General features: G+C 32.0%; 1 protein-coding gene across 1 annotated transcript; it reads left to right on the top strand.

Annotated features, from left to right (window-relative positions):
* Positions 1-945: 945 nt before the first annotated feature.
* On the top strand, positions 946-27,570 carry MS3_00006739 (uncharacterized protein; the record flags this gene model as incomplete). Its single annotated transcript, XM_012944790.3, has 2 exons — positions 946-1,409; positions 26,120-27,570. Exons 1-2 carry the CDS (start codon positions 1,166-1,168, stop codon positions 27,568-27,570), a joined length of 1,695 nt encoding a protein of 564 aa, XP_012800244.3. The 5' UTR covers positions 946-1,165.

Here is a 27,570-nt window from a genome sequence, read left to right as displayed (position 1 = left end):
TTTCTAAAAATCTCCACAAGACCCCTTCTAATAATAATCATCTGCTTACTAGTGACTGACTTCAAGTGGCAGTTCCTGAAATTCTAATGAGAAGCAGTGACAAGTGGAGTTCAACCAGGTCTGCTATGAGCTATCAGCTCACTGAAGACAATGGTGGACGGTGGAGCAATTTCGTGTATTGGTTGAAGTTAGACATTAACACCGTTGAATGCCGGCTCAGTGATCTAATGGTTGAGCGCTCGCGCACGAGATTGATAGGTCCTGGGTTCGAATCTCACGGGGTTGGGATTGTGGCAGCGCACACTACTGAGGAGTCCCATACTAGGATGAAACGGCCGTCCAGTGCTTCCAGGTTTTCCATGGTGGTCTGGCTTCAATCGGTTTATGATTTCAATTAGCGAAATTTCTAAAAGCCTCCACAATTGGGGTTATGCAAACCGAATGACTGTAAGCACCAAAATAGTACTCTAATATGGGTATATATAGGTATACACTTTATTTTACCCGTATATATATATATATATATATATATATAATAGTAGATGGTATTTAATACACTTCAAGTACGTTTTATAGAATCATGAGGATTTCATACTTAAATGAACTTCTTCAACATTCCACAGACTTATTAAAATCAACCGTATCTAATTTAGAAACAAACAAAAAAATAAAAATCAGATAGTTAACCAATAAAGTATCGTTATTTGAAATGTCTATTTATATAAAAATTACGAATCAAAATATTGTAACATAGGATTGCAAAAAACCTTTACTTCTAACATACACACAACGTATACATTGCAAAACATATAAAATCCATTGAATAGGGGTAACTGTACACAAATGATCTATGGACGACGGTAAAAGAAATTTTTAAAAATGAAAAAAAAAATTATGATCAGGTATAAATATTAGAAATTCATTTGAAAAACATTGAATTGACCTATAATTTCACTGATTTTTATCAATAATCATTTGAACCAATAATGATAGAAGATTGAATTCGATGTATTTCATATTCATAATACACTAGATATAACATTAAAAGGAGAACATAGAGATAAATAGTAATGTTGAAATTACTTAGAATATTTTGTTCTTAAATTGTATTTTATAATAATAATAATAATAACAATCATAAAACATTGTCCATTTACAAAGAATCATGTCAAATAATATTAATATTACTACAACTGATACTGTTGATAACAATAATAATAATAATAATAATAATAATACTAGTAGTAGTAGTAGTAGTAATGAGATGAAATTAGATAAACATATGCAAACAACTGCATCTATAGATGAATTAATTTATGGATTATATCATATTACAATGGAGATATCACCTACTTGTCGTCAAGCAGCTACATTATTTTTATCAGGATTTTTTGTTGTTGGAGTACTTTGTAAGTTTGAATAATTTAATTTAATGAATCAACACTATTTTTTGTAGTAAATTATTTATAGTTATTGGTATTTTTGATAATTTCACTGATTGAAATAATAAGTCAATTGAAGCTAGACCACCATCAAAAACTTGGAAGTACTGGACGGCCGTTTTCGTCCTAGTATGGGACTCCAGTGCTTCCAGTTCTTCCATGGTGAACCAGCTTCAATTGACTCATGATTTCAATCAATGAAATTTCTAAAATCTCCACAAAACCCCTTCTGATAATTTCTAATAATGTTTTTTTTGTTAATTTAAGATATTAATTGTTCTTTTTTTGTAAGAAAGCAGTTCTTTTTATTTTATTATTCACTTAAAATATAACACTTGTCATAAAACCAGTACAAAATTCTTATTTATTAATACCTAATCTCCCTATTTTGCGGGAGTTTCGGGGTTTTTATGCCATTTCCCCGTAAGTTTCTATAGCGGCTTTCCAAAAATAAGAAAATTGGATACCTCAAGAAAAATGTACAACATCTAAGTATAAACAGAATACAGACTTGAAAATTACTGAATTTAGTTTATTATATATTATGATGAATGAACAAAATGTACACTAAAACCTAAAGAATAATAAATCACCTTTAATATTACGAAATATGTTAGAATAATTGTGAACAGGGTTAAATGTAGCAAACACTGATAAAGTTTGAAAACAGAATATCAGTTACACAGGTATTAGAAATCAAGTGAGTACAGAATAACAAATGCTTCAAATAATTTTCAAACAATTCTACAATATACACATATGGTCTTCACTGAAACTTTAAATGGAAACCTTCTTCGTGAAAACTAATCTTTAGTTCCATTTAATAGCATCAATGCAGTTGAACTTTAAATTTTAAAATGGAACATCTCCTTGATTAACAAAACTTGTATAAAGTGTGCCAATTATTATTATCACTATTACTAGCTTTATTCAATATTACATTTTTGGTACAATATAGAATTCTCAACGAGTTTCCGTTTCTTATTTCTTGGTCAATGTAGACAATAAATATTGAGTAATCTCCACTTACATATTAACATTTCAAAAGTCAACATCTGAATAATATTCATTCTTTTCAATCTTATATTACCAGCCATCACAATGTCTCCCATTGTACAGTTTTTGTAACTTGTACAGCTAATGGTCGTAAACAGTTCACGAAAGCACTTAAATAGTTTATGCAATGAATTGACATAATGATCTGTTTAAACAACCAGGTAAACAGATAACGTATTTGAAATATCTAGACGATAGGAACAGGTAGCCTAGATATTCAAGCAGGCCGTCTGGACAAGGTTAGAGTTAATACTAAATATCAGTAATTTTAGACTAAAATGTTTGACCATCTTTAACTATTTCGGTCATTCATACTTATGTTACTACTGTGAATAATCATGAGTTTTTAAAAAATCGTGTTTTCAATCGTCATTTTCAGTATTAATTATTCCAAAACGTAATACATTATTTATTAACCCTATTTAGTTGAAAAGTGATTACTCCTGAGTGTAATTTTTCTGCAGTCAAAATGATTGGTTTCATTGTACATGATTTAAGCTAGTTCATTCTAAATTACCTTTTTCTGTTAGATTGTATTCATTGATTACATTTTTCAGTAAACACTATAAAAAGTAAATCTTTAAAGTCACATGAAACTGGGTATCCAATTACTAGATTATTAAAACAAAATAATTAATTGTGTTTAAAGTTCTATTCAATGATTTAAAAGTACTGGAATGTGAATATGCACTGCTGAGGAGTCCCATACTAGGACAAAACGGTCGTCCAGTGCTTCCAGGTCTTCGGTGATAGTCTAGCTTAGATTGACTCATGGATTCAACTATTTAAATACACTAATGCAGAAACAGAGATGCGATTTGTAGATGACACACATTTTCAAGATACCATTGTGAAAAGACAACCAATTTAATATGATATAAAATACTGTTAATCAATAGGTACGTCAGATATCGAACTAAACATTTGCCAGTCAATGGTATATGGTTAATGAAAACTTAGCTGAATTTCTTGGATATTTTACTGGTGTTATATACATTTTTGTAGTTATCTTCAATCCCCTATATAATATACTTATTAGTATATAAGTAAATATCATTATATCCATATTATTAGAAATCACCGTTTAACAATATATGTTTGAAACAATCTGTGTTGTTACCAGCCTGTGGTTTATTGAACTGCACCAGTCATCCTAATGTGTATGCTATCTTAAGGAAATCGATATCATATTAATTATTGAAAGATAGGAAGTTGTATTACTAAATACTTAAATATTCATTCTTCAGTAACACATTTAGACATTTCACTAGATATTGATTGCCTACATCTCATTTTTTCTAAACGTCATTTTCATTTTCAACATTTAAAAAATACGAGACTATTCTATTTCGATCACCGCACGTACTGAGAACACATTAGAACGTAATATGATAAAACACACCACTTTTGTTATGAAAATTTGTGGAATCAATTTCGGATAAAAGCTCGTATTCAATTGTAAATCCTAAAGGTTTTAGTTTTTAGTTTTATAATATGCCTAATTAATGAAACTTCCTTTTTGTTGTATTAAAATAATTTACATTTTGACTGATACGCGTAGTAGTCAATATCAGTAACTAAATTAAACGGCCGTTTTGTCCTAGTATGGAACTCTTCGGCAGTGGGTATTCACGATCCCCCACTTGAGTTTCGAACCCACGACCTTCAATCTCATGCGCATACCTCTAGACGACGTAGCCGGCATTTAACGGTGTTAATGCCTAACTTCAACCAATCTACGAGCAATACCGCGCTTAAATATTTCCAATGATGGTCTAACACTGGTCAATTCATGATCTTAATCAAAACTCAACAATCTCCACAACCCTAAACTGATTATTAAACTAAACGTTCGTTGAGAAATTACGAAAGAAAATTTAATAGAAGATAAAATTTCGGAACTAAAACTCATCAGAGTATTTTCAGTGTTTACTCATAGCACGTAAAGTTTCGAAAATAGTGTATAATAGTCGAACCGCTTTTCTGAAAGCTTTCACAATACTATACGTAACAGATAGATTTAACAGCAATGTAGTAAATTACGACCGCGTACGCTAGTAAGGAAATACTCTCATTAGTTTATTTATTTTGCTAAGATCAACAGTGTTTTTTTAAACCAAATATTTGTATATAGTTCATAAACATTAGAAAAAAGGCAACAACTCCAGCAGGATGTTTGATAAATTTTACATCATTCTATCAATCTAACTGGTCACTAGATGACTATCGACCTTGTATATTAATTTGTGGATTACAGAGAACTACAGCATAACACAATAATTAAAAAAATAAATTACTGAAATATGAAATTACCTCAACGTCATCTAGATGTACATTAACTTATTGTTAGATAGTTTCACAAGATATAATCACCACAAAACTGGAAAGCACTAAATATGTAATTCAGTTTGCATATACTTCAATGTTTAACAAGAAGTAATTTTATATACACTATGGTACTGAATATTTACTGTAAGAATGTTACTTCCATTTTAGATAAGTTACAGTAATTGACAAATATGTCAAAAACCAGGCTCATGAAACCTGTTAATTGATATAACATCATTGTAGATAACGTTAATATCTAAGATATTTGACTTATGAGATGATGGAAAAGATTTGTAGCTCAGCTGGATGATTTTGATGGAGTTTTGTTCTTTGAATTCAAAATATTTAAAACATTAAATTTCAATGTTGATGGATTTACATGTATATCATCAAACTAAATCTTTTTAACAAAGTCAATATTATACTTTTATGACTGTGATACATACTAATTTGGAAGCTTCAGCAATCAAGGTGATTATGTAAAACTGTAATAATCTTTTTTTTCTTATCAAGATGACATTATTCAGTACACAATGTACCATCAATTACTGTCAATCAATGATTACACTTAGAATGTTAAACTACTGATTACTAAATTATTTGATATAGTTTCTCGAAATAGACAAAATGAACACTTTAGTAAACTAGGAAATATACATTGAAATATTCTTTGTTTACAAGGAAAATACTCTCCCTTTACCATGTGATGAGTGAACATACATTTTTAGGTTTAAAATTGATAGGTCAATATTAAATTTTCTAGTTATGTATAAACCCAATCATTATTTATCATAAGAAGATAATACAACGGGTTAATTCGTTTGCTTGTTGAGCTACTACATATCTTTTCTTATTTTTACATATTAAGACATTGATAAGAAGAATCGTTTTAGGACATAAAGGAATGAGTATGTCAGACTTAATTAAAAGTAATTTCGGTGATTAAAAAAATATTAAATTAACTACAGTTTTGCTTAAGAAGTAGCAAAATAGTTTTGAACATGCTGGAGATCTCGACTGCTAGTGAAACTTATAAGGTCCAAGTTTCATTATTTAACCTTGCTGACATAAGTCTCATTACTGGGATATACAAGTGAGGCAACATTAAATACAAGTATATATTGGATATATATTGGAACTAGATTACTGCTATTGTTCAGATTCCTTTTTAATAGCCTTTAAAAAACTTTTTCCAATTTGATTCAAATGTTCAGACTATCAATGTCAGTAAAGTCCTTTGATAATGAATTCATCATTTATGTTACTAAACTCAAGCCAAGATCACACAACTTCACTCATGTACGTTGACAGAAGTAACCAAGCCTAAAACGTATCACCACAGCTTGGTTTTCATAAAAAGAAAAACTTAACTCTATTGCAATTGCATAAATAAATCTAACTTCATGAAATCAAGCACTTTGACTTATTCTCCTTCATAAATTTGCAAAAAAGCGCAGAGGTATTATTGACTTACTATAGAATACAACAAGAAATATCATTAGAACAACTATGAAGAAGGCATACTGAAAGAAATTCAACTTAAGTGATCTTTTTGACTTTTTCATTGAATGCGTTTCTATGGAAATGATGAGGTGTTAATAAAGTTGACAATCGTTACATAAAACTTTATACATTAGCAGGTTTATATATACAACTTACAAGTTAATGCAGAAAATTCTATAGTCTTTATTCACTCATCAATGTTGATCATGTGTCAACATTTAAGATTTGTCATAAAAATACTTAACTATTTCAAAGTAATCTAGCTCCACTCAGTATACTTTTAGCTTACAACTCAGAAGAGACAAAATACTTATGACTTTCTAAGTACTGAGTTTAATCCCAAATACAAACACCAACACTGAGATTCAAGCAGATCCATACAATAAATTATAAACAGAGTTAATAACTTGTCCTAGCTTTCACTTCTAACCATAAAATAAGTCAAGCTGAAACTATAATTTATGAACAACATTTGAACGATGTTAAAGTTAGCTTGAAAATATTCACTAACTTTCCAATGCTAAATAAAGTTTATATACCTATATGATGAATAAAGATTATGATTTATAGTTGATATTTATGTAAAGAATTAGATTTAAGTTTTTCATTACGAAAGTGCTATTTAATCAAATGTATAAATGAATTTCGCGCCAACATTCAAGACATGTCATCTTATGTCTGATTGGTTCCTCCATAAATTATAATCTCACCAAAAATAATTTTAATAACTTATTTTAACAAAACTAACGATATAAAAATATTCGATGGGTTTTGTGGATATTATAGTAATTTCAATAGTTTTTGTGGATTACATTGAACTTAGACATTAACACCATTGGATGCCGGCCAGCTCAGTGGTCAAGTGGTCGCGCGCGAAACCAGTAGGTCCTGGGTTCGAATCTCGCAGGGGGCGGGGTCATGAATGCGCACTGCTGAGTAGTCCTACAATAGAACGAAACGGCCGTCCAGTGCTTCCCGGTTTTCCATGGTGGTCTCGCTTCAACTGACTCATGATCTTAACCATAAAAATATCCGTTCACATTGATTATTTTATTAGATAAAATATCAAATAAAATTTGACAGTTAACAATTAATCAATGAATTCCGGTCGTTGTTGTTATTGTTTTTTGTTGATATCGGATTATTGCATTACGAATGAATTGGAATCAATGACAACTTATTATATAATTTTGCATAGTTATATTATAACTTCAATAAGTTTCATATTCAGATACTTTTATCATTACTACTATTATTGACCATTGATTCTATTCATGCAATTTGTAAATAAATTTTAGTAAATAATAAAAACAAAACCTTCTTTATTCTAAAATGTTCTACTGGACTTGTTTAATTTGTATCATATCGCGTATATATATATATATACACTCCATTGAAGTGTTGTTTTTAAAAACAAACTTAAAATCTAGTCATCATATTTTCAATAGTTGATGTAGTACTATACAAAACTCTCAACACTCTCAGATAGTGTATTGGCTATATATTGTAATAATTAAAAACAAAACAAAGCAATTCAACGGTATGTCAAATGATTGAATGTTTGAAGTGCATGATTAGTTAGGCTGGACAATAACTATATATATATATATATATATATATATATATATATAAACATGCTCTGATAAATCATAGTCTGATACAACGTTATTCTATATTTACCCAAGATTATCATATTTAATTTAATAATAAATAAAAAAGGAGAGATGAAAACTATCGAAACAACTACTTTAACTCTAATCGATTCGTAATTTTACAAGAATATACTTTTATTTCGTGTACAGTTAAGAAAATGCATTGAATATGATGTCGATGTTACAAGAGTGTTTAAATTGTGTTGGTGATAATGTATAGCGTAGACTATTTGACTTGGCGTTTTTTTTAAAATTTCCCTTATTTTTAACAATTCAGAAAGTTTGATTGGTTTGTTTTCGTCATTTTTGCTGTAGACAAATGTCGATCTGCTAAACTCTTACCTAACCATCGGTTATCCTAATAGGTGATGTTTGACGATGTAAGAGTAAGTTGAAAGAAAGCTAGACTGAAGTTCTATATCAAACCGAGATATAAGTCGATGAAATTATTGACTATTTAAGTTGAGCTAGTAAAAGCAGACTATTTGGTTGAAGTCCTCGAAATACCCGTGACCATTGGCTGAAGACTGGGTGATATGTCTTCATCTAGTTCATAATGATGTGAATCCATTGAACCTTTATTTTCTTAACATCTTGAATACAAATATTTTTTATACACACTTTCTCACTCTTGAGTGATATTTTTCATGTTCAGACTTTTTTATTACCCCTACTTATTCATTATACCTGAATCTTTTACTGTTCATCTTCTCATATTAATTTTTGCTCATCTAATGTTGTATGGCAACTTGAGATGACACATATCTATCCCGGACTCAATGTCGAGCATGGCTGATTGATTGATTACCGGAAAGAAATTCATAGTTCACCACTTAATTAGGATGACTAACTAGATCAGTAAATCATATATTGGGTAAACTTATACGATTACCTCATCCAATAAGATTCAAGGCATCAATATATCAGAATATATCTATATTAATCAAAAAATGTCAAATGTAATATGAGTCTGTTAAACAATGATTTTTATTACATTTCAACAGGGAAATCCTGACTAATACATTAATTAATTTTGTAAGGCTATGCAACAATAATCTTAGGTCTCTCTACTTTATTGTAATATCAACCATGTTCTAATTTTGTTTCAATAAAGCTCTTGTACTAACGCACATGAAATAGGTCGGCTAGTTGTAACATTTCAACAATCAAACTAAAGACTACCTGAATTTTGTGCTGATGATGTCTTTCAGAATAATGATGAAAGCTTCACGACCAAATCATTCAGCTCAAAGAACAAAATTCTATATAAATACTAACAAATAATTCATCTATTCACGTGATATTGTTTATAGAATACATATATTTTTGTTATATCCCAATGAGTAGAAACATTGTATTCCTGACGTTTTATCACTTAATGTAAGCCACTTCTTCAAAGTAAATAAACAACTGACATTATATAGTACAAAAGGAAACAATGTCAGTGATTATATATTTTATTGGTTCACTATCCCAAAAACTAACCTACGAAATATTTTAACATTTGACGTGAGACTAAAGGGTGGCGCCATTTGTAATTTAAAAACTACAATAATGCTTGTCAACTTATGAAGAAAAAAAAGAGATTTCTTATTTAATAAGATAATTACTTCTAAAAAGTGATCGACTAACGTAGACGATGATGTTTATTAGAAATATCATATCTATGTATAGTTATTTAAGTTAGTTTTCTGAAGTCTCAGCAGTTTAATGTATATAATCTTACAATGAGAAATTTTCAGAAATAGTTTAATTTATGGAAAGATTTATCATCCATTACTTTTAGCTGGATAACCAAGTAGTATTAAATGGTTATTTTACCCAGGTATATAACGCTTTGATAATCTGGATCCATAGATTTGTTATAGATTAAACTATGACATATATGGGTCTTGTGATGAGATTCTCAAACAACACCAGACGATAAATATTTTCAGTTGTAATCAATTCACAATGAACCATTATCTTCATTACAATTTTTACAGTACTTTCTATCTAAATTTGAACAGTTTAGAAGTGACAAACAAAATGACAGTAATTAGTAATATTAACAGGCTTCAACTATAAGAATTATTATATTGCTTTGAAATAGCCGAATGCAAAATTTGTTAATAACAGTCGTATTCTCGTATGACTGGTTGTGTATTTTCTTGAGACAAATCCGTTCAAGAATAATCAATATTTATAGAACTGAAGCCCAATGCATATATGACTGATTATTAAAAGTATAGAATATATAAGTGGTTTTTACCAATATTATGTATTGAGACATTTTGAACAATATATTTCTTGTGGATTTAAAAATGGCTCGCTGATTAAAGTTTGATTATGTTTTAAATTTTCCGTATTTTATGCCATTTCAGTCAATACATTAAAAATCTGTAATAAACTATCATGTTTTATCTACACAGTTAGAAATTTTGCACACAATACCCGATAAATTGTGAAATAAAGAGCGAATAATGCTGTAAAACAAGAATTACTAACTCATTTTTGTATTTGTTGCTATGAATAAAGGTAATATCGAGGCTATTCGTGTAGGATGCACATATGTTAATAAGATACTGGTCGATTGCAGTCCTAAACATCAACTGAAAGACTCAAATAACAAATACAAAAATGAATTAAAACTTCACCATATTCCTCAAGATGTAGCTATCTGAACTCAGCAGCTAAGTAGATAACGAATGGGACTAGATCCGAATCTTGGAGTAAACATTAACCCTGGGACTCATGTACATCCAACTGACTAGTCCCAAACAGAATGAAACGTGCGTCGTGAATTCCACTGCTAACCACCATCCATCTCTGCTTATAGTGTGAAGAATTACTAATGTTTGACTTCATCCCTTCATTTCATATATAATTTCATATAATGTAAAATGTAAATTCTACCCCATTAGGAATATGAATACTGCAGAAGTATACATAGCAATTTTCCATAACATGACCACTAAACTTTATTGGAATAATGTAATAAAATTTAGTTCATTTAATGTATACAAATTACAAAACATTAGCAGTTTAACAATAATAACTACAACATGATGTTTTGATGCGAATTTTATTTCTTATATTTTATTTAGCCGACAATCGGTTATGGTAAGACATACCAAATACCCGTTGATCAGGTTTTTTCAAATTCATTATTGTATTTTTAACAATAGGTCCTGGGTTCGAATCCCGCGGGGGATTGTGGACGCTCACTGACGAGGAGTCCTATACTAGGACGAAACGGCCGTCAAGTGCTTTCATTTTTTCCATGGTGTTCTATCTTTAATTGACTCATGATTTCAACTATTGAAATAAAAAAATGATTAAAACAATGATCTTCTAAAGACAGTTGAATATTTATATCGGTAGTTAAGTCTAAGAGTCATTTGACAGTTCCAATTATACTTTTATGATAATAGATATACTTGACTAAATACAAATTAGTCTAGCTTTCTAGACGATTCAATGATATCACTGATCAGCAACGTAATTACTAGTTTAAGGTCAAATCTAATAAATGTAAAAAAAATCTGCTTTCTTATTTATGAAGCGGATATGGAACAGGAAATAAGATGAAATAAGGTGATTAATGAAACTGAAAATAATATTATTATTGAATTCCTTGAACATTGATTTATGACGTCATATTATTGATTTGAAATGACCATTCACATATTAATGATTTCATAACAAAAGTTTTATCTATTTAACTTGTAAGCTACCACTTTGTCAACTACCTTATAACACTTTGAACAGTTTTAGAATATGGATCAAGTATGCATTATCCTAAAATATCGTATGATACAATTGAAGACAACATGTCTGTGTTCACTAGTAAAATTAGGCGGCATTCTATATATAAAAGAATCGTTGGTTTGATAGTTGTTCAAGTGCTTTTTCACACAGAGTTATATATAATTCAATAGGTCAACATGACCTAAAAGTACTTAAGAATTGGTCTACTTAAGTATGATAGTAATAGTAGTCAAATTTTAAGATTTACTATTCTCGATAGTTGACATTAGTTTCCGGCTTAGTTTCATTATTTCATGAACATATATTTAAATATATTTTTTTAATCCATACACCATGATATTCATTCTCTAAATACATTGTTCACGCTTTGTCTCCGATTTACTCAACAAACGATTTTGAGCGATCCTCAATCATTGATAAACATTTAAAAACATGTCATTATTTGTTTTACACAATCCATTACCAAATATCTTAACTTTAAGAAAGAAAAAAGGTAATATCTCAGTTGATTTTATTATGAATTAGGCTTCTCATAAAGTTATTTTGCTAGATCGGTAACAAATTGATTAAAATATTGTTATGTTCATTAAACTTGAATGCTACTACTGATTCGTCTTACTCGGAACGGAACGAAGAATCAAGGATTCAGAGACTCGATAGGCTATACTGGTCCGTTGTCCCCGACTCAGCTAACTCGATTCAGAAGTCTTGGTAAGATGTAGAAAGTGTATTCTACAGACAACCAGAAGATATCAGGTTCATCAAGCACACAAATCGAGCGTATTTATACAAAATATATATAATCGATATTACCATGGAAGTTCCTAAACATTTAGTCGATAAGTTCGTCAATCGACTATGTGCGTGGGTGGTAAGAACTCCCCAAGCATACATCCGCATACAAGCTCCACAAAGATAACATTACAAAATATGAGTTTTGTGGATCTAATGTCCCCAACAAATAAAAGATCTGATATGAATAGATTAAAGTTAGCCTTGAAACTAGGTTTGATTAATAATTCGTTTAAACTAGTATATTACAAATAGCACGATATTCCTATATTCATCAACTGAAGTATAAAACGTAGACCTTTTTTTATAAAAAAAAATGATCAGCAAACACAAAGAAAGGAAAAACAAATCATCCAACTTCATTTTGATGACAGTCATTTGATTCTATAACTAAACACTAACTAAACCAGTAAATGTTTGATCATAAATATTCAAATCTTGATCTTTAACTATGATCATAAATGAGCATTGAAGTCGATGATGGATCCGATAGAAATGTAAATAAATACAAGCCTGTTTTGAGAAATCAAAGTCAAATAAAAGCAAATGTTTCTTTTTGGTTTTAATTAAAGGAGTTCATAATAAAAAGATCTTACTTGTTCAAAATCAACTTTTACGAAACAATTTCTTGTTCTTACAGTCAAAATAAGTACACGTTTTTAGTATTTATAGATCTTAATTCGACATTTTATTCACTTTATGGACTGAATTCAGCTAGACAACAATTGTAAACCAAACAATAGTGCATAGCTGTTTCATTTTTGTATGAGACTCTTCAGTAGTGTGAAACCAGTACGTCATAAAAGTTATATCAATAAATTTCATACTTTACGACACATGTATTCGTTTAATGTCAGTGAGTTGATATCTAATAACGCTTATATTAAACTTCATTCAACTTATTATATTGTACAACCACTGTCTATAAACATTGTTAAGCTCCATCGATCATGGTTTTCCAGTAAAACTTTCAGAATAATTTTCGAGTAGCCTTTCCAACAATTTTACTTGATAAATAAAGAAATGATTTCTTAAATTAATATATTCAAAGCAAAGCACATTTTGAAATGTAGTTAAATAATGTAGGTCTAAGGATTTATATGTCAGCGTACAGTTTATCGACTATGATCAAAATGAAGTACATCAAGTTATTTTCTTCCTTGAAATTACTTCTGTTTACAGTTACTCAGATTAGTAGTCACTATAAATCTGTTCAATTTTTAAAATATTTATCAACCCAATCCTAATTTAATGCATAGTACTAAATAACACCAATTTAATTTACATTACTGTTTTAAAGCAAGAAGATGAAACTTTTAAGTGATTTAAAGGTTGGACGAATTTAATTTACAATAAATTTATTTATTTGAACACATAAATATTGGCACAAAGGAGTACCAAATACATATGCTCAACTCAAGTCACTCGATTTGTGTATGAGCTATAATACTGCCCAGGTGCCCAAACTGAAGGAGTTGGTATTCTTAGAGAGCCACACTCAAGGTCTTTGACCCAAAGGTCTAATCTACAAGGCAGTGGAGTAATGTAAGGAAATGCAACCCTATGGTAGCAAGTGACAAACGATTGGTCCATACACCATTTATTCCTTCACGATCCTGAAGCCAATGTGCACCATTGGTTTGGAACCAGGGTTTATCAACGCCTCAGGGTGGATCTACCATATCCACCAGCCCAGGTAATGTGTTGAACATTTGATTTTCGTTCTCTCAATTTCGTTAACAATACCCACTCTGCGAGAAAGCAGTAAGTAGGAATTCCCTGTCATTGGCTGTATACGCGTGGCTATGTGAGAGCGTTTCGAGAGGGAGGGCTGCCTCTCGCCACCCTCTGTCGTACCAGAGCATTTGAAGGTAAAAGTAATACTCTTTATTATCCGTTTAGTTTGTAAGTGCTGTTTTTCATGTATTCAATTCATTTTCAATACCGTTGAAAACAAAGTAGGAGCACTAAACAATTGTTTTAACCTAGTTTAGGACTCATCATCGGTGTGCTATTATAACTCTTCCAAAATCCAACCGTCGACCGTCAGGACATTAGATAACCGCTTAAGCATTGTTTCTTCTGGTTGGTATTCAATAACAGATATATTTCAAACTCAAATCAATTCTCTGTAAAAAAGAATAATCATGATTTACTGCCACAAGTAATGATTATTCCATTCTAAACACCCCTAAACTGAAACTAATCCGTGACTAAATATCTATGTTTACTTTAAGTATCTACTTATAAATCATCAAAAATAACATTAATATACTTTTTTCTAGAAAACTAATGAAAACTTCCAATTCAGCCACCCAGTTCAGTATATTTCTAAGTCAAAAATCTTTTTATTTTTAATATGAGATTGTTCAAATAAGACATTGCAATCAGCATAAAAACAATTATTTGTCAACATCAGTCTTAGTAATCACAGTGCAGAATAGTGGATCGTCTATAAGACTATGTAATGACGATCTTTGAAATCCACCGTCATTTATAATATACATTGTTCCCAGCTTTAGCATTTGGCCAATCTGTAAAGTGGTTTTGGTGATTATCAAACTTGCTACCCACTTATTTACGCTAATAAACTGTTATATAATTTAACAAATGCATCGAAAAATACTGCTATTGCCAACCTTCTCACTTTGGTGTTTCTTTATCAGTTCATAGAGTTTTCAGAAAAAATTACCTCAAGTAACAATCTATTGGGATACTTTACAATAAGGAAGGAAAGTTTAACAAGGTGCGATTACTAAAATCTCCACAAAATCCCCTTCTGATAATAATAATCATATGCTCGCTAGTGGCTTTCTTCAAGAGGTATTTCTAGGAATTCTAGTGAGAAGCCAATTGTACACGGTGTCGCAGTTTCGTGGATTAGTTGAGGTTAGATATTAACATCGTTGAATGCCGGCTCAGTAGTGTAGAGGTTAAGGCTTCGCGCGCGGGATCAAAAGTCCTGGGTTCAAGTCCCGCGTTCGATATCGTGGGTGCGCAATGCAGAGGAGTCCCATACTAGTATGAAACGGTCTTCTAGTGCTTCCGGGTGTTCCATAGTGATCTAGATGTAATCGATTCATGAATTCAACTAATAAATTACAATAACGTTTTTTAACAATATGCACAGGTATATATGTTCCTACTCGTTACCTTTTTTATTTACTAAAATGATACTCTTTAGACTTTATATTTTGTGCTTTATTGATATAATTTCACCGAACTATTCTATTTTAGAAATTCATTAATTTTCAACCTAATTATCAATATAAACTATTAATACTACTGAAAAGGATTGGTAATAATCACTGTTTCAAATGTGAAAACATTACCTACTTACTTACTTACGCCAGTCACTCCCAATGGAGCATAAGCCGCCGACCAGCATTCTCCAACCCACTCTATCCTGGGCTTTCCTTTCCGGTTCTATCCAATTTTTGTCCATTTTTCTTATGTATGTCTCCATTTCTCAACGTACTTTATTCTTTGGTCGTCCTATTTTCCTTTGGCTTTGAGGATTCGAAGTGAGGGCTTGCCTTATGACGCAGTTGTGTGCTTTCTTCAACATTACTAGACATAGATTAATTTACATTGAAGTTATAAATTAAAATCTATTAATGATAGGAAAGTAAAATGCCAACCAGAACTCTTTCAATAATCTAGTTTCTAATTACTATTAATAGTTGAATTATAAACAAAAAAACTAATCATGCATTATTGAGTGATAATGATTGTTTATTTTTAAATTAAATAAAATAGTTTCATTTAAAAGAGTAACCATATACCCAACAATTAAATGTTATTTGTTTATTGGGATTAAATTATCGAACCAAAATTCAATTAACATTAAATTGATATTTTATTCCAACATAAATTGTTACTAACCCATTTTTTTTTTTAAAATAATCATAAGTGAAAAGATTTTATCATGGAAATATAAAGTTTTAGTAATATCTGATGGATAATAATGATCATCTCTATTGATTTAATCACTTCCTGCTGATTTTTAACAACATTAATAACAGTCCACAGTATATATACATATGTATTTATACTAGATAAAGGATTTTAGTAACGTGATTTTTAATACCTATTACCCATACAAAATGTGTAAATAATATATTAATATATAAAAAAGGGAATTTTGTGGATATTATGGTGACTTTAATAGTTGAGATCATGAATCAATTGAAGTTAGACCACTATGGAAAACCTAGAAGCACTGGACGGCCGTTTCGTCTTATTGAGGGACTCCTCAGGAGTGCAGACCCATGACCCCGCTCTCAGGATTCGAACCCAGGACCTCCGGGCTTCTGTGCATACGCTTGACCTCCAAACCACTGAGCTGGTATCCGATAGTGTCAATGTCTAACTTCAACCAGTCCACGAAATCGCGCCGACGTCCACTATTGTCTTCAGTGAGTTACTACCTCACAACAAACCTGGTTGAATTCCATTGGTCACGGCTTCACACTAGAATTCCAGGAAATATCGTTTGATGCCGGCTCAGTGGTCTAAATATTAAGCGTTCACGCTCAAGATAGATGGATCCTAGGTTCGAACCTTGCGAGGCGGGATCGTGAATGCGCACTGTTGAAGAGTCCCATACTAGGGTGAAACAGCCATCTAGTGCTTCCAGGTTTTCCATGATGATCTAAGTTCAGTTGACTTTTGATCTCAACTATTAAAATTATTGCATAAAATTTAATGATTTCCTCTTCAACAAATCAACTTCCAGCTGAAGGGGAAGTTAGGAAAAGGTACTGAAAATCTATAGGGAACACATTGAAGAAATCACCAAACTACATCACAAAGCTAGCATTAACATGGAAAATGAAAGATCAAATAACAAACTTCGTCGGGAATTTGAAGCATATATTAAAAGAATGAATAGCAACTGGAGACCACTGGAAAGGACTGTCCAGGACAGATTTCACTAGAAATTGTTAATGGGTGACCTATACTTCTTCACGAGAGGTAAGAAGTGTAAATAAGTAGTAAGTATAAAAGTTACAACTATAATATAGACAATTTATAAAGTAATACTCATTGATATGAAATAGTACTGAATAAATGAATTTTATAACTTGAAGAATCTATTTACAAATTTACATGTCAGCTAAAAGTAAGTGAACAATATCTCTATTTACAAACGCTTTATTAAAAAACCAAATACTTTAATAGCCATTTAAACTGACAGCTGAACTACATTCAACAAATATGCTTGGACTGACAATATTCGGAAAACTCCACAATTTTAAGGCTTTCGTATAAAAGTTAACATGTACAATCACATATTCACATTAAAATACAAGCATTTCATAAAGTTATGAAAATCGCAAAGTTATTAATTATAGTACAAGATCCGATGGAATCATATTCCGTTTAATACATAAACAGTAGAAAGTAAAAAAAAATCTTGTTTCATTAAAGACTTTGAAATCATCTTTTTTATTTGACGACATGGAAAGTTTAATTATATAACTCATTTTATAACACATTAACAATATGATGAGCATGGGCTCAATTGATTAGAGCGTGAGTAGCATACGATCTTGATTTTTCCTCCAATCATGTATGACATATATTCACTTTCTGGGGTGTAATCATATTAGTTTTATATTGACAGACTATAGGAAGTTAATTTTGTGATATTTTACATCAATGATTATTCAGTAAATTATTGTTCATTAGTATAGGGAGATTAGTAGAGACTGTAGGATCCTTATTGTTTAAATTGCAGACTGAATTTAATTAGACCATCATTGAAAACTTAGAATAGCCAGGTGACTGTAGAGCGATTCACGTGCAATTGAGTTTATTCTCATTTAACTCAGTTAAGCCCTTTTGCTAACTCATTTAGCGGACAAAGTTATCCGCACTATAACAACTTATTGTACTCTTATTATTTTATGCTTGTATGAAATACGTATGCTTGAATATTGATTACGGCCTACGCATTTGTTCACTCTGCTAATCTTACTACTAACTGCTTATTTGATTCGATTACTCATTCATTTCACATGGTATATATATGTCCATGTTATTCATATTCAACACTCGCTCACTCATTCACTCACACACTCTCGTCTCGCTCTTGCTATGGCTCTCGCTCGCTTGCTTGCCTTTCGGCACAACTCTTCTATGCTTGTTTAACGCATCTGTAGATTTGGATATATGTGTGTGGTCTCGTAATAAATGTAATCAACACTTCGTACTTGCCTTCTGATTAATATACCGTTGGGGCGTTATATAGAACGGTTATCAAGACGAGCTGTATACGAAGTTAAGGATTATATCGAATACCGACCACCACAACTGCTTCATTCTGTATGAGACCCCTCAGCCGTGAGCGTCTGCGACTAGGGACCCGGAAATAAAATCTAGGACTTTCGGTCTAGTGAAACAATGCTTGATCTCTGCATCACTAAACCGGCATTCAACGATCTGGCTATTTAACTTCAGTCGGCTCTTATTATTGAGCAGTCCTCATCTATTGCTTGCAGTGGATAGTTGTTTCACGCCTGACATGTATTGAACTCCATTGGTCACAGCATTTTAGTGATGATCCACACAAGGCTAGTTTCTGAGTTAACTTATGAAAATGATCAAACAACTGGCATTGAATACTACTAAGTTTAATCCATGCCATACAAACTGTCAATTTGATTGTAAACAAATCATAAGAAGTATTCCATACAGATATATTGATTTATTTTACGTGTCAATTAAGTTCTTATCTTTTACCTTTGTGTTCTTATATCCGTCATCCGATTTACTACTTGTAAAAGTAATTACCATGTCAGTTAATTATTCCATTGAAACAATAATCAGGACTAGTGTGTTGGAACAAGTTGTCTTAATCCAAACTTATTCATCTTAAATACTGCAATCAATTAGTCAACTAATCCTTTCTTTCTGGAACTACTTTAAGTAATAAAATTTATTCTTGAAACATAAGAAGAAAAAAGAATAAAATTATCGATCTACACAATAATCAAACACATTCTTGACCATTCAACTTGACTTTATTGAAGTAGACAAATTGAACATAGCAGTGAGTTAAACTCTTTATCTAAGATATGATCTTTTATTTTCAACCACACGAATTAATAAAATGATATGATTTTGCCAAGAATCATATTATCTGAAGTTATTCATTGAAGGAATAAAGGCTCTTGTATAGAACTAGTAATTGTTTTACATTCACCTTCTTAAAAGCCAAGCCGGCTAGTGTTCTGAGATGCGGCCAATGCAACTTGCTTCACATTAGTAAGCAAGTTTATAAACACATATTGATATGGCCCAAAGCGGAAGTTTGTCGTTAACACATCCATGAATGGTAGGCGGAAATGTGAAAACAATTTGGAGTTTAGCTGCGTAGAACGTTTTATTCAAAGTTTTGAAATCCCATTAATTTAAGATTTCAACAGCTATGTCTCCTTTAAATTCCATATTCATAAAAAGGGTTTTCTTTTGTACTCTTCTTTTAAAACAATCTACATAGTCAAAGGAATTGGATGGAAGGGATAGTAAATCAGTACTTTATGCACTGTTAAGGCATTGGCAATCCACAAAGGAATAATTTATAAGCATACTTACGCTTGTTACCCCTCGTAGAGGAGCATAGGTCACCCATCAGAATTAATACTGTTCTTAAAAATAAAACATAAAAAAGACATTCTATCGAGAAAATAAGCAGAAATTCCAAAGATAATTATATTGTTTTCTTAATTTTGGAAAATACAATCAGCGAGGGGCTTTGTGAATATTACTAGTTGAATTCATGAGTTAATTGAAGCTAGACCACCATAATAAATCTGGAAGCATTTGAACAGCCGTTTCATCCTAGTATCCTGGTGTAATCGGAAAATTATTTTCAACAATATATTATTTATAATGTCACTTAGGTTGTTTTCATCTTTTCTAATACAAACTAACTTATCTGCCATTATATTGTTGAACAGAGAAAAATTTTAAAAATAAAGAAGATTATATTATACATATACAATTTACTTATAGAATGTATATATCACTAATCTAATCAGAACATAAATATTATGAACAATACTATTTAGTATTAATCAATTCTTTACTGAAATACAAATAAGCAAACAAATAAATAACTATATAGATCAGTAAGATATCAGATAGGGTGAACATATTGGTTGTTGCATACTATATTGACAGTGATATATATATTTATTCCTTTGTTTTGCCTGCCTAAGGAAACTACTATTTACATAAACAAATAGTATATATGTGTAGGGTCTTTTCTACTGCCTCAACATAGAGATTTATTATCGGTAGATTATTGTATGATTCGATTCATGCGTAAGATTTAAACAAAAATAACGTATGAATTAATCATTAATAGATAAATTATTGAATAATGAATATTGTTGAAAGAAAAACAATGAAAATGAATTTTGTTTTCTGATAGTTTGAAGTTTTTTAATTTTTAATCAGTTTATAGAAAATGACTTGATTTTTTAAGAAAATATCATTCTGATAAAGTAGAGTATTGTGGATATTATAGTAATTCAATGCTTGAATTGATAACTCAATAGAAAACTACTCCACCATGGAAAATCTGGAGGCCATAGACGACCGTTTCATCCTAGTATGGAAGTTCTCTGCAGTGCGCATCCACGATACTGCATCAAAGGGACTCGAGCCTGAGTCCTTTGGTTTCGCTCACGAACTCTTAACCTTTAGACCACTGAGCCAGCATCCAATGGTGTAAATGTTTAGCTTGAACCAATCCATAAAATTGCGCCACCGTCCACCATTGACATCAATGAGTTACTATCTCACAAGTGACCCGATTGAACTCCACCGTTGGATGTCAGCTCAGTGGTCTAGGAGTTAAGTGATCGCGTGCGAGACCGATTGATCCTGAGTTTGGATCTCTCAAGGCAGGATCACGGATGCAAACTGATGAAAAGTCCCATACTAGAATGGAGCAGCCATTTAGTACTTCCAAGTTTTCCATAGTGGTCTAGTTTCAGTTGACTCATGAATTCAATGATTCAATTGAATTTTCTTTCATTGATTTTCCTTACAAAATGAGGCACTGACAATTCTTAAAACTGATTATATGGTGTTCATTTGATTACATAATGAATATTAATTAATAGTTGAAACGACACCTATTTGATTTTAACTAATATAAATAAATCATAAAAGCAACTGTTTTGCTTTATAATAATAACAATAATAATTAGTGATTATAATACAATCAGAGATAGTGAAACATATATTGTGGGTTTTCTTGTAAGTAATAAACTGAACTCAATATGGACAGATCGAATGAATTACGGAACATAAACTATAATGTTTGTATATTCTTTTTATGAAATAATCCCACATTAAATTGAACACTGAAAGTTTTCAAAATCGTAATTTTGTATAAGTTTGTTAGGAAATAGAATTATTTCATTAGAGTTTCATATTTCATAAATTAAGTGCAAACTTTAAGAACATTAGTAATGAGTATCAGTTATTGCCATTCAGGTTTGAAAGACCTGAATATTTTTGGAAATTTATCTGATCATTCTTGTAGCATCATTTGTACATTGAAAACTCTAGGTTAGCTACCACTCCACCGATAAGTATAGATGAGCATTGGTTGCAATTGCATGACGCCATGAAAATGGCGGGAACAGTCAGTTGTGGGTTTGCGAAACATCCCGCTTTTAAGCACTGGGTTTCTTCTGGTTCCTTACAACTCATTAAAGCCCGTCGGTCTACTCCGGGTGACCGTGAGTTTGACCATAAACGAAGGATGTTACGTAAGGAAATTGAGCAAAGCTTGCGTAAGGACCGAGAAGCCTGGTGGTCGAAGCGTGCTAATGAGCTGGAAGCAGCAGCTGCATCTGGTAACTACCGGAAGCTCTTCCAGCTCATCCGAGCCACTGGCAGCAAGAAGTCTGGTGTGAGTGAAACAATCTGCGAGGATGATGGGATGCCAATCACTAACATCCATCGACGTCTTGGACGGTGGGCAGAATTTTTCGAAGGGCAGTTCAACTGGCCTCCTGCTCCGGCAACATCGGTCAGACTGTCCTGCCCTCCATGGCCGGTGACGACTGATCCATCAAACGAGGAGGAAGTCCGCAAGGAACTCCAACTCTTGAAGCGCTACAAATCACCTGGCCAAGATGACTTACCTCCGGCTCTTTTTAAAGATGGTGGTGACTTTTTGGCTAAGGAATTGACGACATTGTTTACAAAGGTTTGGGAACTAGAGAGTGTACCAACGTCATGGAATGAGTCGATAGTTGTCCCTATCTTTAAAAAGGGTTCACGTCGTTCCTGTAACAACTATCGGGGGATAAGTCTGCTTCTGATTGCGTCCAAGGTATTGGCTTTCATCGTACTTCGTAGCTTGTTCAAAACCCGAGAAAGATTGACTCGCGAGGAGCAGGCTGGGTTTCGTTCTGGTCGAGGATGTTTTGATCATATCTTCACCCTCCGCCAAATGTTAGAACATCGCCATACTTATCAAAGGTCAACAATCCTATTGTTTCTTGACATCAGGGCCGCCTTCGATTCGTTGGACAGTACTGTTTTCTGGGATTGTCTGTTGAAGAAGGGCGTGCCTGAGAAGTTTATTAACATCCTAAAAGCCCTATATAAAAACACCTCAGGCAGAGTGAGGGCATACAACCACCTCTCTCCATTGTTCCATTCGAGCAGTGGGGTTAGGCAGGGTTGCCCAATCTAACCATTCGTCTTCAACTTTGCCATCGATGACATTCTGGAAACAGCTCTGATGAATGTAAGTAATGATGGTGTGGATCTGTTGCCTGGAGAAAGACTTCTCGACCTTGAGTATGCGGATGATATTTTCTTACTGTGGGATAATGCCCAAGGCATGCAATCCGCAGTTAATCAGTTGGCAATCAGTGTCCGTAGGTATGGTATGTGCTTTGCACCTCCAAAGTGCAAAGTACTTCTACAAGACTGGCAGGATTCCAATCCTGTACCCACCCCGGATGGTGAGCAGATAGAAATAGTCGAGAAGTTCGTGTATCTGGGTAGCTGCATAAGTGCTGGTGGGGGTGTGAGTGATGAGATCAATGCACGTATAGTGAAAGCCAGAGCGGCTTATGCCAATCTGGGCCATCTTTGGCGCCTTCGTGATGTTAGTCTGGCTGTAAAAGGTCGGATCTACAACGCGTCGGTGAGAGCAGTTCTGCTGTATGCTTGTGAAACCTGGCCTCTCCGAGTTGAGGACGTTAGACGACTCTCTGTGTTCGATCATCGCTGTCTCCGAAGGATTGCTGACATTCAGTGGCAACACCATGTCAGTAATGCAGAGGTTCGGCATCGTGTGTTCGGGCACAGAGACGGTAATTCAATTGGTGTCGCCATCTTGAAACATCGACTTCGGTGGCTTGGACATGTTCTCCGAATGTCGTCCCAGAGAATTCCACGTCGTGCATTATTTGCCGACTCTGGGACTGGTTGGAAGAAGCGGAGAGGTGGTCAGTGCATGACATGGTGTTGTGGCATGAAAGAAAGCTGCAAAGGACTGGCTTGTGTTGGTCCTTCACGACTCCCTGGTTGGGGTCTGAGAGATGGTGCTACACAGTGGCTAGAGACGTTATCAGGAATGGCTCAGAATAGAAGCCAGTGGCGATCCTGCTGTAACCTTCTTTTACTTTCTTCATAAAAAGTGGTTGTGTCTCCCTTACCTGAAAGATTTCTTCCGATTGTACCTTTGCGTTCCCTGATTACTAGCACATTACCTTACACCAATCTCTTCGTTATTGTTCTCTCTTTTTTTTGTTGCGCTCCTTAGCTTTTTTTTCCCTTTTTCTTTCTTTGTATTCCTCTCGAATTTTCATTGTTTTGTGTGGCGCATATATATTGGCGCTCTCTTGTACCAATATTCATGTGTCCAAATAAATAAATACATTGAAAACTAATGATTCTTTCATTTACATAGTTCTAACCCGAGATTCTAAAAGATCTCTGTGAAGAAAACTAGAATATAAATCTTGATAATCTTTAATGACCATTATTATAATGTGAGTAGACTTTTGTTATATTTGAACTGTATTATAAACAATATTGTCATGAGTATAAAAGTTATCATAAAATAATGGGTTCAATTAGAATGAAAAAAGATTTCGTCACAATATTGTAAAGTGGAAAAATGTAACTATCCAAGAAAACTATAGATTTTGGTCAGGATATTGTAACATTTTAATATACGGAAACCCAGTTAGTTTTCACACTTACCACAGTGCAGTGAATGTTCATTAACTTTTATTAAACTGGAAGGTTTTTCTCATTTGGGATCCATTAAAGTATTACATTGATTAAATATGTTTGTATATAGAAAGTATTTCAATCTGATTCAATCAAATATCTATTTTAATCAAAAAGAGGTTTTGTGGATATTATAGTAATTTGATATTTGAATTCCTGAGTCAATTAAAACTAGACCACCATGGAAAACCTGGAAGCACTGGACGTCCGTTTCATTCTAGTATGGGATCGTAGATGTGCACTGTTGAGTAGTCCCATACTGAGATGAAATGGACCGTCTAATGCTTCCAGATTTTCCATAGTGGTCTAGATTTAATTGACTCGTGAATCTAACTATTAAAATATCTGTTTATTCATTTTTGAAGAACTTCGTTAACAATAAGAAAATCCGCTCACTGTACGTATTCCTTATGTGTAATCACTTTCATGCAATTAGTTCCCTTTATGAATTTAAATAAAGCAATAACAAATATTGATGCAGAATAGTATGAATTCATAATATTTCGGTTTCTCGTCAGCTGCATACAACCAAATGTGTAGTAGAATTTTACATTGAGATAGTGTAAAACAATTGACATAAATGAATGTAAATGATTGGAATGACAAAGGTTTACAATAATAACAATTAAGGAAGTGTGGTGTAATGGTTTAGTGGAGTTATACATTGTGTGATAATTTTAGAAGTAGTTAGGGGTTCATAGAATTAAGCAGTGATAAAATAGGTTACGTAATAATTGAATGGAATTTGAAAGGCTAACAAAATTTGAGAGGGTAAGTGGGCGGAAATGTGTGAATAAAAAGTTGGTTTACGAGTTCGGTAATGAGAGAGGAGGGGATTATAACACAAAATAAATATTTTAAAAATAATTAAGATTACATAAACAACCAACCAATAAAATAAAAAGTAAAATGGATTACCAGGGTAATAATTAGTTAATTACTGTCTCTTTCTGAATACATAAATCCGGTTTAAGTTTTCTTATCGCGATCTCTTCGGCAAAACGGAGAGCAGTCGTACTTTTTTGTCTACTTATAATTTTAAAAGCGTGCAGAATATTGATGGTATGCCCGGTGTCAAGTAAATGCCGAACCATTGCACTATTGAGAGCTCTAGTCCCTTTCAGCCTCAAATTTTTTGGAACATGCTCAGAAATCACTTTGATATGTATTATTCTGTAAGAAATGATAGTTTACTATATTCAAATCAAGGAATAATAACATCTTCATATCATGTCTACTAAAAAACAACATGACTATCATTATATTTCACTAATGATCTCATTATTTTGTATTTTGTATTTTTTCTTTTTACAGTAATTATACCAGCATTAATGCAAACAGCTGCTGCATATGTATGGGCAGCACAAATACGTCGTGAATCTGTGACACCAACACAATTACAACAATCTAAAAAAAATCAATCTATATCAAAAAATAATAATAAAATTCAAAAACAAATTAAAAAGCATAGATTACCAAAACAAGATCGTACATTATTTCTATATCGTATATTAGCTTGTACTGCATCACTTCTTGTTCTTATCTTTTCTACATTACCCCAATTAGTTATTGTTGTTGCTAAACCACAAATAGCTGATAGTATAGATAAACGTTGGGGCTGGTGTCATGCATTTGTATATGCTGATCATGTGACAAGATGTTTTGCAAGTTATTTAATTGTAATACCATTTTTTTTATTATTTTGGAATTTTTTATTTAGTGAAATATTACCACATCATCATTTCATTATGCGTAATGTATTTGGAGTTATCTTAAAATCATCCATTATTATAGCTTTATTTTCTTTATGTATACCAATACCGATTGTAGTAAGACAATATGAGAAAATGTGTACATCTAATAAAATATGTTTATGTGGACCAACCATGCATGGGATTGCAACATTTATATATTATGATTTTGTTGTGACTCGTATTATTCCAGCTATATTTGTTATATTTATAAGTATTGGATTTTTACGTTGGTTACCTAGAGAAGATTATGGAGTATTTTATGAACCAGCAATATTTTTAGCTTTTATGATACCTCATGTATTATGTGAAGTTATTATACATATATTTCATCGTGCACATATAATCAATAAATTAATTAATGTGAATTTTAGTAATTTTATGCTTTTATCTTATGCATTATATCATATGTCATTTAGTTGTACATTTGTATTGGCTACATTACGTTCAATGTTAAGTGAAATACAAGAGGAACGACGTAAACGAAGTATGCTTTTATATGATGAAACTATTGATACATCAAAACAACCATCATCTAGTCGAAATAAAACTACTATACGCATAGCTGATAATAATAATAATAATAAAACTAATCAAATGCATGGAACTAAACGTCGTACAAATTTAATACATGGTTTACAAAAACAATTCTCTGTAGCTTATCGTTGGAAACCAGATTTTACTGATGAAGAAACTGGTTTTATTTCTGGACAAATAGATGAATTATCTATGGAACAATCAATTAATCAAAATATTTCTAGTATAAATGAAAATGAATCTAATTTATCAGATATACAAAATGAAACAAATGAAAAGTGTACAGATGATGCAATGTTACATTATGCTATATTACAAAGATCAGCTAGTTTAAAAAGAAAAGAACAAGAACAACGTATAAAACCACAAACACATACATCATATAGTATTATACGAAAATTAAATTCACAACAATGTCAACCATTACAACAACAACAACGTACCATATTGTATCCTATTAATAACCAATTGAGTTAA

This window comes from Schistosoma haematobium, chromosome 2, assembly GCF_000699445.3.
Source record: "Schistosoma haematobium chromosome 2, whole genome shotgun sequence".
Taxonomy (NCBI): Eukaryota; Metazoa; Platyhelminthes; class Trematoda; order Strigeidida; family Schistosomatidae; genus Schistosoma; species Schistosoma haematobium.
Note: the sequence above shows the minus strand (reverse complement) of the source record. Positions and strands in the feature narration are given on the sequence as shown.